The sequence below is a fragment of the Limulus polyphemus genome, unplaced genomic scaffold, assembly GCF_000517525.1.
Source record: "Limulus polyphemus unplaced genomic scaffold, Limulus_polyphemus-2.1.2 Scaffold10899, whole genome shotgun sequence".
NCBI classification, from domain to species: domain Eukaryota; kingdom Metazoa; phylum Arthropoda; class Merostomata; order Xiphosura; family Limulidae; genus Limulus; species Limulus polyphemus.
Genome location: NW_013676509.1, coordinates 808 through 13,783, shown reverse-complemented (window position 1 = coordinate 13,783; position 12,976 = coordinate 808). Strand labels below are relative to the sequence as shown.

Sequence of the window (12,976 nt, the reverse complement as noted above, 5' to 3'; positions counted from 1 at the left end):
TGACTAGCTAGCTGCCTTCTCTCTAGTCTTTTACTGTTAAATTAGGAACGGCTAGCGCAGATAGCCCTCGTGTAGTCCTCGAGCGCCCCAACCACCTAGCCATGCTGGGCATTATTATACTGCCTACGATTAATATTGAATAGAGTTATTGCATTTTCAAGTGTTTCAAATAGAGGTATCTGTTAGTTGCGATTAAAACTGTTGTTAGCACCAGTACAGAAACACCTCGCTAACCAAAGAAATTGAGAAGGTGCCGTTCCTGTACGTCACAAACCCCAAAAATAAAGAACTGTCAATTTTATCTTATTAATGCTCCCCAGTGGTAAGTATGAAGGTTTATAACGCCAAAAACTGAGTTTCGATACCTGTAGTGGTCACTGCACGGATTGTGAAATTTTGCTTAACGACAAACAAACATCTCTTGCTAATAAAATAATTCCCAGGCAGCTTTAGTTCTTTAGTACCTATAAAGATGGCGTCTTGGTTTTTCAACTCGTATCAAAAAAACACGTCAATTACCACAAGCTTACTCAATATTCCAAATAGAAAATCGTCCGAAATATCACAAACCAGTATTTTTGTCAGAACAGATTACTGTACAAGTTTTTATATCAGTACAAGCAGGGACACGCAAAATATTTACTGTCACATTAGTATCTTTTTTTGCAACAATAAAAAGAGCTGCTTGTGACAACATAATCTAAAAAATACCACAGATAATCCTGTGTTGTTGATGGTATGTATTCTATGTAAATTTTTTGTATGTTTCTGTGTAACACACATAAACTTTCGAGTTAGCTAAATATAATATCATGTCTAAACTTGTTTGTTTTGTAAATAATAAATTCCTCAAAAATGGTCCGCATCTGTGCTTTTATTTTTGACCCTACCGAAACGAGAGTCGGGAAACGAAAACATGGTAAATGTAACTCTGACTTCTGTTTGCGAGTGGAAGTCCAGGTCAATGATTCCCAACGTTTTTATGTTGCATGCTCCCATTCCCAGTTAGACCCTGGAGTCAACAGCATACCCCGAAATGGATATAGTTTTAAAGAAAAAGTTGTTTTTTCCAATTAATTAAAAGAAAAACCAAACGGCATAATTCAAGAGTGAGTCAACAATATGTTAGTAACACATTGATATTGCCCTCAAAGTTTAGGGCGAGGGGTTTATTTCTTTTTAATTAACATTTTCAGGTTCTTACGTGCACTATAGGTTGGGGGACTAGGTTATGGTTCGGTATTCATGAACATAATGATGCAACACTTCTTCCCTCAGCCACAAAATGATTTGTAGAAATATAAACTGTCCAGTTTCTAGGAAAACACAACTCCCAAAATAACCATTCCATAATTTCATTTAAATTTCCAAGATTAAAAGTTTTCTTTTTTTTTTGTGTGTGTGTTACAACCGAATTAGACTCTAAGCCTAATTCAACCGTAACAAGGTCTTTACTTTAGATCATCTGCTCAAAAATGCTAGTGCCCCAAAAGAATAAACTGGAAAAACGTTTATATTTAAATGTGTCAGTTCATTCGTTATTGTCTTGTACTTAGTATTTATCTTAATTAAATGACAGGTTCCCACGTTTCCCAAATGTAAGACATCTCACAGAAAAACACATTTCCATTTTTACAGAGTGTTGCATTTTAGTCTTCTTCGGTATTTGTGGTCAATGAAATAAATCTTTTTTTAAAGTAAACTAAATTTTTTTTTCAAAAAAAGGAAATTAAATATACATAAATATGCTTATGAGGTTACTTGCTAACCACCATATTATGCTGTATTTCATGAATTACGTTATATATATTAACATTCTACATAATTATTACGAGAAGCGGGTTTAAAGGCATATTGAGCAACCTGTCATGTTAAAAATTATTTGCAAATAAATGTTAAGTAAATACAAGCTGAGTCGTAATTCAAACAATAAACTTTATATCAGGAATAAACATTTTAAGTAACAACAGCAAAACATTGTTTAAACCTTCTTTGGTCTAACAAAACAATATATGGAGTTATGATTCGGTATTTCAAAGAATGAAAGGAACAATGGCTCTTCTGGTCTTTGGATATTCTTTAAAGTTGCTCTTGTACCAGTGGTGAGACATTATTGCAGCAAGAACCTGGTTGCAGATAACCCACAAACAAACTAACCACCAATTCCCATGGTGACCTCCTAAAATAAGGTTCATAGCCATGTATATAACAATTTCTGCAAAATAATGAGGACAAGACACCCAGTCAAACCATCCTCCACTTGGTAACTGGTGGTGATACGTCACAACTGAGCCTGAGGGTAAGATAAAAAAATCCTCATTCACTAGAAGTGTGATGAAATATATTAACACTATTTTAATTGTCAATACGTCACAACTGAGGGTAAGATTTAAAAAAATCCTCATTCACTGGAAGTGTGATGAAATATATTAACACTAGTTTAAATGTCAATAAGTCAACTGACACTGAGGGTAAGATAAAAAAAAATCCTCATTCACAAGAAGTGTGATGAAATATATTAACACCAGTTTAAATGTCAATACATCACAACTGAGGGTAAGATTTAAAAAATCCTCATTCACTGGAAGTGTGATGAAATATATTAACACTAGTTTAAATGTCAACACGTCACAACTGACACTGAGGGTAAGATTTAAAAATCTCATTCACTGGAAGTGTGATGAAATATATTAACACCAGTTTAAATGTCAATACAGTCACAACTGAGGGTAAGATTTAAAAAAAATCTCATTCACTAGAAGTGTGATGAAATATATTAACACTAGTTTAAAAGTCACCATCAATGAACGTTTTTTTTTTTTCTCAAGTTATCAATGTTTATGAATACCAAATACAGCAAACTAATGACATCCTTTGTTATCAGCATAAAATCTGATTGAACCAAATATTGTTAAATCATTTTAGCTCATCCAGAAATCTACAACTGTCTGTCTAAATAAAAGAGAACAACGTTTTTGCCTTCACTACCGAAGAAGGCTTCAGTATAGAAGCCAAAATTTCATCTCCTTTCCATTCAGCAAGCAATTGCAGTCTATTAAAAGTCTTAAATTGGCTGTCCTAATAAAATTGGAGAAAGAGAAGGAAAAAAAAAAATCACACGAGAAACAAAACATCGAGACAGATGATATTTTTAACAAATATAAACTTATGCTTTGGGATAACATGAGCTCATCGGGACATTGTACATTTCTAAAAAAAACTTTCCTTCATTACTCATTCGAGCCATATCCAAACTTTTAAGTAGTTACTACGTAATGAATATTTAGTAGTAATAATACACAAAATACTTCACCCAATTAATACTTTTTATCAGTTAAATGTTCAAGTTACAAGAATTGTACTCGTTTTCCCCTTATCTGCAGATTCTTTTCAAGAAACAAAGAATCTTTAATTCTTAATTTCTAAACAAACTAATTCATTTACAATGCATAAGGCAATAGAAATACACACACACGCAAACAAAACATCTTGTGGTAATTTTCTTACCCTTGGAATTTTTACGCAGACTGGCGAGGATTACATGACTGGAATGCTGAAGGTAGATACCCCATAGTCCTAGCAATACTCCAAAAGCCTGGTACCATTTCACTGATGACCAGCTATAGTGAGTTAATTCTCGAGTCTCTGGAATTTCAAGTAAAATTAACATTTTTAAAAACATGATGTTTTATTGACATGAAAAACACTAGAAAATGTACTTCTAACTTGGTTATTTTTTATTTTATGACCAAGTTTAGCTGGAAATGAAAATACTTAATTATATAAAAAAAAAGGTTGATTTATTAACCTGTATCATTTTCTGTATAACTTTTTAATTTCAGCTTTATAAAAAAGATACGAACACGTATAGTAACACCTTGATACACAATGTACAAAGTAGTTTTGCCAAGATAAATTTTCAAACTGAACAGACTATTTTTAATTATATTTGCACTTCAATATTAATATTAAAACTGCTAGTATTAGATTAATTACAAACAAAGGATACCCAAAGTATGATAGCTTTTAGTGAAAGATTGTCATTGCTTTCAACAGGCTATCTGTCTTCCAGGAGAAATTAAACTCCAGATTTTTCCCGTTATAAGTTTGTAAATTTACCGCTCACCCACAACGATACTTTAGTGTAAGGATATCAACTTTGATTGATAAAAAATTAATTTCCACGTGCATATTGTTAAACATGAAGATCTGATTCTTCAAAAGCAGCATGAACCATTTACTTGACAACTTGAAACAAACAAAAAAAATCATTAAGCTGTTGTTGTTTAGCACAACATGGAAAGAAACAATTCATTCAGATAAAAAAGGTAATAAAAGATATAAATCTGAATAAAAACTTTATTTATTTGCACAAGATAAAGTTGTTTATTCAGATGTTTCAATTTGCCCTTTAGTATCTTTTATCCAAACTATTAAAATAAATATGTGCTGTAAAATTTCAGTCTTACGGCAATTTTTTAAAGACGTAAAAAAAAACAAATCACCAAAAGTCTAATGTGAAGTATCAGTTTCAACTGCATACGTAAAAAAATCACTAACAGATCCTCAAACTCGTAGTATAATCATTACAGGCAGTGATGGGAGTAAATAGGAGTCCCATAGGAGTAAATAGGAGTTACTATGTTCTGAATACCATTACATGTATTATAGTGCTTTATGAAAATGGGAATGTTTCTGGTTCCATGCCTTCTAGAAATAAATGCATCTGTTATCTGTCTACAAATCTGACCAAATTGTTTGTCCTGTGCAAATATTTCAGTTTCAAAGAAAGGCACCCTACAATTGCAGCAAGCCCGACTAAACAGGCAGCAGCTATCTGCTTGTATTGTAGATGACGGCCTAAATGGAAAACTATTTATAAACCGAGTGCTTTGTGTTCTGAGTTATAAAAGACACAAAATTTTAAATAAAGAATGAATACATAAATAATTTCCTCTGAAAAAAAAAATTAACACTTTATTCCATCACACACAACAATTTACTTGTGTTGTGTATCAGCGTGTTCATATTTAGTACGTGACATGAACTATTTTCCAACAAATATTTTTTGACACATTGTGTAATAAATATTGTAGTTGAAAAGTACTAGTTTGTGTGAAAAATTGAGTGACAAAATAAAAATATACACAGGTCAAAACACAGGCTCAGTTAACACTGTTTTCATTTTTTGAAAGAAAAAAATTAACACAATGATGACAGTAAAAATTGTGGTCGTCTAATTTAACATGGTCCAGTTTCAACTACTTCTTGTGAGAGAGAGGGTTCAGTGCAGTGAATAGGGTTAAAAATATCATGCTTATGTACAGAAATGATAACAGATTAATCAAGGTGAGCAACAATGGTGTGTCGGTCTCAGGATAAAGCCCACTTCTGGCAGATCAACACTGGCATCTAACATCTTCAGGTTGTCAGTGTACACAGTGATACAAGTGTGAGCTGGTAAATTTTCTGTATTTATCTGTAGGGCCACTTTAAACTACAATGCTCTCCAAAGTAACAAATAAGATGAGAATGCATGAGACCAATATATTAATTTGATGTTGAATGATCAATAACTTGCATCTCAGACCTTTGGACCATCAATAACTTGCATCTCAGACCTTTGGACCATCAATAACTTGCATCTCAGACCTTTGGACCATCAACAACTTGTACCTCAGACCTTTGGACCGTCAACAACTTGTACCTCAGACCTTTGGACCGTCAACAACTTGTACCTCAGACCTTTGGACCGTCAACAACTTGTACCTCAGACCTTTGGACCGTCAACAACTTGTACCTCAGACCTTTGGACCGTCAACAACTTGTACCTCAGACCTTTGGACCATCAATAACTTGTACCTCAGACCTTTGGACCATCAATAACTTGTACCTCAGACCTTTGGACCATCAATAACTTGTACCTCAGACCTTTGGACCATCAATAACTTGTACCTCAGACCTTTGGACCATCAATAACTTGTACCTCAGACCTTTGGACCATCAATAACTTGCATCTCAGACCTTTGGACCATCAATAACTTGTACCTCAGACCTTTGGACCATCAATAACTTGCATCTCAGACCTTTGGACCACGTGACTAATCACCAGATTCCTAATTTTTATACCAATAAACTATTGGGGGTAAGGATGTGGGGGTTTGCTTCTTTTATAACTGTTTTTATCTCATTATGGATAACATCTTATGAATTATAATCATCATTTGTTTGCCACAATTTATTTCTTGCCCAATACAGTATCATGTACCAAAAAATATACTATTAATTAAGAAGCTTTTTTCGTATTGCTTTAACCCTTTCACTGCAGCTGGGACATATATTTCCCAGTGCACATATATAAATAAGCATGAATTTTGATAAAATAAATCTAGTGTTAATTATATTTTTAATTAAGTGAACATATGGAAAAAAAACCAAGTAAAATTTAATTTTTCATGGGAAAAAAAAACACTTCTTTTTTACTTTGAATATGAGTGAACTTACAATAAAAATTTACCATTCAAAGAAAATCCTGGTGCTTCTTCCAGGATTGTCAGGGCGACTCCAACATAGAAGCCATGGCCAACACAGTAATGCAGAATATTAATTTTTCCCGCAGAAAACACATTGACGTTCACACATTCATACAAACGTTGGTATATGTGAAGTAGAAGTAAAGATTCCACAAGCACTACCGCTTCTGGAGAAGCTGTAAAGAACAAAACGACCAGTTTACATTTTTATGTAAGTATACTATTCATACGCTATTGCAGATAACATTTGAGGTTTAAAAAAATTTCAGAAAGTAAAACCAAAATTATTACGTTTAAACAAAATACATTGAAAAATTTATGTAAGACTCATTACGGATATCATCTACACATACATGTAACTTGTACCTGTTTTTAAATTTCATATTTTTTAATTACTTTTCTTAATCATCTTCTTAATTAGATAGAAATTAACCCTTGTAAATAACCTAAGTGTAGAAGCTGTATCAAAAATGAATCTCTGGGATCCAGAATATCTTAGACAAAATTAGTTTTCTCAATGTAGCTTCATTTAGACAATTGTAGTAACTCAAATCTACCAGAAGAAATTTTTAAATCAGTCCTTAATAGAAGGCGTGGACAGTACAACAGTTTATTAAATTTCTCAAATCTATTATGTCTACTCTATCCATTGAAATGACACTCCAAGAAAATTATCAATCTGTAAATCTATTTCTAAAGAGTTAGAGCTGAATTTTTACTGTGATTCAACTTGGATAATATAATTATATATTCTTAAAGCTTGTATGTATTTTAGCAATACAAGCACCAAAAAGCACAAATGATGACCCAAGTTTTTGTCTAGTTCTCTTAAACTACCAAAAAGCACAAGGAAACATTCAATATTGATGAAAATTGTTTATTATAAATACCACAAGTAAACCATACCAAGCAAGTTGAAAAATTCATGTACAAAGTTTTTCTCACTGGCAAGACCACTGTTTGTTAGGCTGTGTTTACATTAGGCCTAGCAAGCCTAAGAAACTACTTAAATAGGCAAAAAACATCACCAAAAAGAAATTTAAAAGAACATAAATGTCACGAGTTCAAAATTTATTACATGTATATTAAATGAAACCTTCTGATCAACAATTTAAAAAAAGTCTGCTTTCTTATCATTGTATACCAGCGATCATAAATACCGTGAAAGTGGGTGCAAAATATTCAAATTAAAAAACAAAAAATTACAGTTTTATACAATAAAAACTTTATAGGAAACTTTTACAAGAAATTAGAAGACAAAAAAAGTCAGTAACTGAAATCTACAACCAAGGTAGACATTTCTAAGTGTTTTTTTTAAAAAGAGAATCACTGAAATGTTTAAAATTTTCAAAGCTGCAAATTTATCCAAATATTACATATAAGAATATTTCCAGAAGCTACACAATCTTTAGAAAGTTTATATCAAATTTCAAGCTATTTCATCCAGTACTTTTTTTTGTTTTTTCTAAATTCATTAAAATAAACATCACAACAAGTGTTAAATCAATGCACCTCATCATTTTAGCAATTACGGAATTAAAAAAAGAAAAGCCTAAATAAATGATATACATTACCACTTGCTCTTTGATTTGGTCCTGCAAATATATGTAACAAATCTAATACAAAACTTGGGACTTGTTTCTTCTGAAAATACACACTACATATCATCCAAGTCACAAATGAATACAGTATGCTGGCAAATATGTAGAAGTGAACAAACCAACTGAAAAAACAGAAGAAAACGAATTAAAACTTAGATAAAAGAAATATTTCTAAAACAAGTTTTCTAAATTACTTATGAATTTCTCACAAATAAATATCTTAGAAATCTCAAGATTTAGAAAATTTTAAACTGGAATTTACTGTACAACTGTAATAAGTTTTGTTTACAGAGAAAATGTGGGCTTTTTGTTGCTAAAAAAGATTTCATTCACACAAAATGTAGTCTTTTTGTAAGTCAATCACAAAAATCCTCATTAGCATGAGACTATACTAGTTAAGCCAATAACTTTCTTTGAAAACTGAAGAAAAACAAGTTGTTAGTTGATGTAAGTTCCCTCCTTGAAAAATGTCTTTGCCTCAAAAGCTAAATTTGTAATATTTATCTATATATTTGTTGTTTACTAATTAGTGTGTGTGTGTAGTCAGACTCTCCCGGGTATCATGAAGTCCAAAATCTTCAGAACACTGATTACAAATCTTCCACCCATCTGGAAGATTGGAGAGATAGTCATTGGACAGCGTATTTTAATAAATACCCTAGCAGAAGTATGGTCAAGTATTTCTAGCCATTTGTTTCTCTATAGTGATGAATAAAAACAACACACCCATCTCAGTGAATATAATGCTGCCTTCAGAGATAGCATTCATAAGATACTGACTTAACTGTTTTTCTTTTTTTAATGTAGATTAATGTTGGGCTTAATCAGAACTGAATATAAACTTGATCAAGACAATGTATTTATGGTAATACTCAGTAAATTAAAATTAATTTTACATATTGCAAGACTGACACTCAGCCAATTTACTGAAATTTAAGGCAGGGGTTAGCTGATATGTTCCTGCCAGGTTTAATTAAAGTAAAAGGTTTAGGTTCTAATGAAATCTTTCAGTCTACCTCGTGTTCAACTATTCTGCAACACTGACTCTCTCCATTATATTTGAAAAACCTAACACAAAATGAATAGTAGCAGATAGTCCTCTCACACTAGTTAATATACACAGGAATCTAAAAGAGTCAATAATATAATAGCAATACTAACCACTTACATGTATATATACAGTATAACCAAACGACTATAAGAAACCTTGTTCACACTATTCAATACCTGGACTAAACCACTATTACGCAGAAATCTACACTACAACTTACAAGAAACTTCGAGTGAATTGCCATAGGCAATAGTAGAGGCCAGAACTTTAAAAATTACAGGAGTTTAAATGGAGGGTCGATTATTTTATTAAAATAAAAAGGTGTTCAAATTTTTTACTTTTCTAAAAGGCGAACGTACAACTACAGTTTGAACTTGGAGAGCCAAACCATTCCTTACTCAGTTGTTGTCTACAGGTTACGTAAATATATTGTAAAAACCAAACCCAGTGTTTCATCCATTAGCAGTGAGCATAAGTCTACTGATATCCAAATAATACACGCGTATATTAACAATAACATGCCAATGGATTACAATTTTGTAACTATTTTATAATTATACATAATGTTAACTTATGGCTTTAGGTCTAATACTAATAGTAATACTAAATAATAGTATGCTAATATTACTGTTTCACAAACGGTCAATTTATAACATTTAATAAAAAAAATTATCCTTACCTCTTTGGGAGCTCTAAAACACGAAGAAAATGATAATATTTCTCATACGGTTCTGCTGCTTTTCCATATTTAAAGAAACTTCTTAAAATCTGTGGAACATGAATAGGAAAATACAACACAAGTATGCCGGTAAATGACAGAATAAACGTGGACAGGAGCCAAATGATTGTAATGTAGTTCATTTTCACTCCAGTCGTAACAAATAATAACACTACTGGCTTAATTACTTTAAGTTTGAGTCAGAATTTAAAATGTCGAGTCACACATATACGTACAATTTAATATTTGATGCTTTGTACAAATAATAGCGCCATGACACTGTTTTAAATTTGATGCCAGCGCCACCGCAATAACGTTGGAATTCTACCATAATTAAAACATACATTGATTTTTAAGTTTATTCTTAAATAATTGAAAAAATAATACATTTACACTGTTAATATAAAGAAATCTAAGCTAGATTTTATCGATCTGTCTTTCATATGACGTGTTTTGCACGATTAAAGTGCATTTTGGGGTCGAACTTTCATAGGGTTTCCCCCTAATGTTATCTCTGATTTCACTGGACAACAGATTTTTTTTTTTTCTGGAGAAAACTTAACTGATTCGGAATAATTTGATGGTGCTGATTTCATAAATGTTGTCAGAATTTGTCCGTCACCTCTAAATTTTGAATTATTGTAATATCTCAATATTTTATTAGCACTATGTGAAATACCATGCAATCAACTCAGTACAATAGATTTATGCTGTGAAATTACATTTACTTGGACAGTTTAATGGCAAACATTTTTGATAACTTCAAACATTGAATGTATTATATTGGTGTAAAGTTCCAAATATATTGTTCTCGATATAATTGTAGCGAGTTGCGCCACTTTTGCTTCATTCCCACGTTCACCTGCTCTCCCTGGGAATCACGAAACCTTCACGTGCTCACGTCATATGTTTAAGTTACACAACAACAGGTACCAGACACATACTGTGATGAGACAATTATTTAAGAATACTAACATACTATAAACCGAAAAATCAAAATATGTTTTAGTCTACTATTCGGAAAGTTGAAATCGCAAAGTTACATTTCTTACTTATTTTTTTGTTATCGACGAACTTTTTTCTTATATATATATTTAAATTATTAATTTTAATTTTAACAATAAAGATTAGACTAGAACTGCGTTTTTGTGTTGTTTTTTCATCAATACCAAGCATATCATATTAGTAATATTCATAGATATTTACTCAACTGATGAGGGTCAAAAAATCACAACCTCGAACATGGGCGTCCGCGGGAGGGGCAAAAAAAGGGGTACTTGCCCTCCTCTGGAAAAATGAGGAACATAATTCTTTCTGTATTCATTCAAAATACGTATATGAATTTTTATTCAATTCACAATTTCACACTAATTTGCCTACACCCCCACCCCCTAGAATAATTTCTACGGACGCCCATAATCGCGAACAACTAATAACTCTAATACCGCTAACCGTACGTATTGGTAATTAATCAGTTTTATGTGAAGATAAAGTGACTTCAAGCACCATTACGAGTACGTTCCGAGTAGAAAATTTACAAATGGTGGAAGAATTAATTTGATTTGAATTTCACCCAAAGCTACTGCAGGGCTATCTGAGCTAGACATTCCTAACTTAACAGTGATGGATTAGAAGGAATACAGCTAGTCAGCTCTTGGGATACTATTTTACCAACGAATAGTCTGATTGACAATCACTTTATAAGACCCCCACGGCTGAAAGGACGAGCATATTTGGTGACAGGAATTCGAGCCCGCGCCCCACAGATTGGGAGACTTATGGAATTTTAACAAATTCTGACGAAAGTGGCCATTTGACTCATTAAGGTCACCCCTCATTTTCCAAAAAGTGAAAACAAATTAAATTTCAATGTAATAAATGTTTAAAATAATCCATAATAATAATCTAACATTATCAGCAACAGTTATCACGCACTTGATATTCGACAACCCAATCCATGAATTAATAATTAAATATAAAATAAATGTGCAAAGAATTAATTTACTTCTACTTCTAAAGTTATTACGTGTCCTCAGTACTCAAAATTGATTCTAAACTTGTTCGTTTGATCACTCAAACAAACTTAAGATATTTAAAAAAACGCTCAGTTCCATTTGCGTTTATGTTGTCGTCTTTGTTGACCATAGCCTTAAACTCCGAAATATTAAGTTATTGATATTACAAACTAATATTCCACGCTTGTTTTTCTTCGTAATATAACACAATGTTTACATGTAAGCTTTATAATTAAATATTTCACTTACGAAGATATATATATATATATTATGAAGATCTATTTATTTACATTGTAATTTTAATCATCAAATAAACCTTTTTCTAACACAATGCTTCTAAAATACTGCAGTTGTCAAGTAATCACATTATCTGACAAGATTTAAAAAAGAAACTGGCCTTTTCACGTTGTAGCCTCATGGTCATTCAGTCTTTTAGTTAATTAATCCGATCCCGTATTCAAGCCCCTGTTGGCTCTATTTTCAAATCAGACTTCAAACCTTCTCTCTCTGTGTATCATTATTCTTTTTTTGACTGGTTTCACGCCAGGTTACAAACCTTTTACCTTTGTGCAACTCCAGTATTCTATATCTAAATTTGGGATTCCTTTCAATTTTTTCCATCTTTATTCCCTACCTTGTACTTTTCAAAATTAGAGTACATTTAGCACCATTTTATTGTAATCAATAAATCTGAACAGAAGCTGTTGCTATTTATATCAATTAAATAAATAATGAATAAAAAAAAAAACTCAGGTCAAATTCTCATGGGATTATTCTGGTGGTCTTATCTTCACTTACTTTAAAATTATCCATCTAAAATGTGAAAACTAAGTTAATTTGTGATCCAGTTATGGAAATTCTCCACTTTTTCTTTAAATTAACCCAACTACTGACATTAAAGAAAGTTGAGACATGTGAAATATTGAGAGATAGCCTAATAGATAAAAAGCTTTATATTTTCTGCTCTAGCATCTCAAATAGCTTTCCGTAAATTATCCTTTGGATATATCGTTAAAAGTTACTGTCTATGTTGTCATTAAATGTATAAATTAATTACT

At 31.9% G+C, this 12,976-nt stretch overlaps 1 protein-coding gene across 1 annotated transcript; it reads right to left on the bottom strand.

Annotated features, from left to right (window-relative positions):
• Positions 1–1,921: 1,921 nt before the first annotated feature.
• On the bottom strand, positions 1,922–10,204 carry LOC106476561 (polyprenol reductase-like). The gene is made up of 5 exons (XM_013937210.1): positions 9,865–10,204; positions 8,108–8,256; positions 6,518–6,709; positions 3,508–3,645; positions 1,922–2,293 (listed from the first exon to the last, which is right to left on the bottom strand). Exons 1-5 carry the CDS (start codon positions 10,044–10,046, stop codon positions 2,034–2,036), a joined length of 921 nt encoding a protein of 306 aa, XP_013792664.1. The 5' UTR covers positions 10,047–10,204; the 3' UTR covers positions 1,922–2,033.
• Between the last annotated feature and the right edge of the window lie 2,772 nt (positions 10,205–12,976).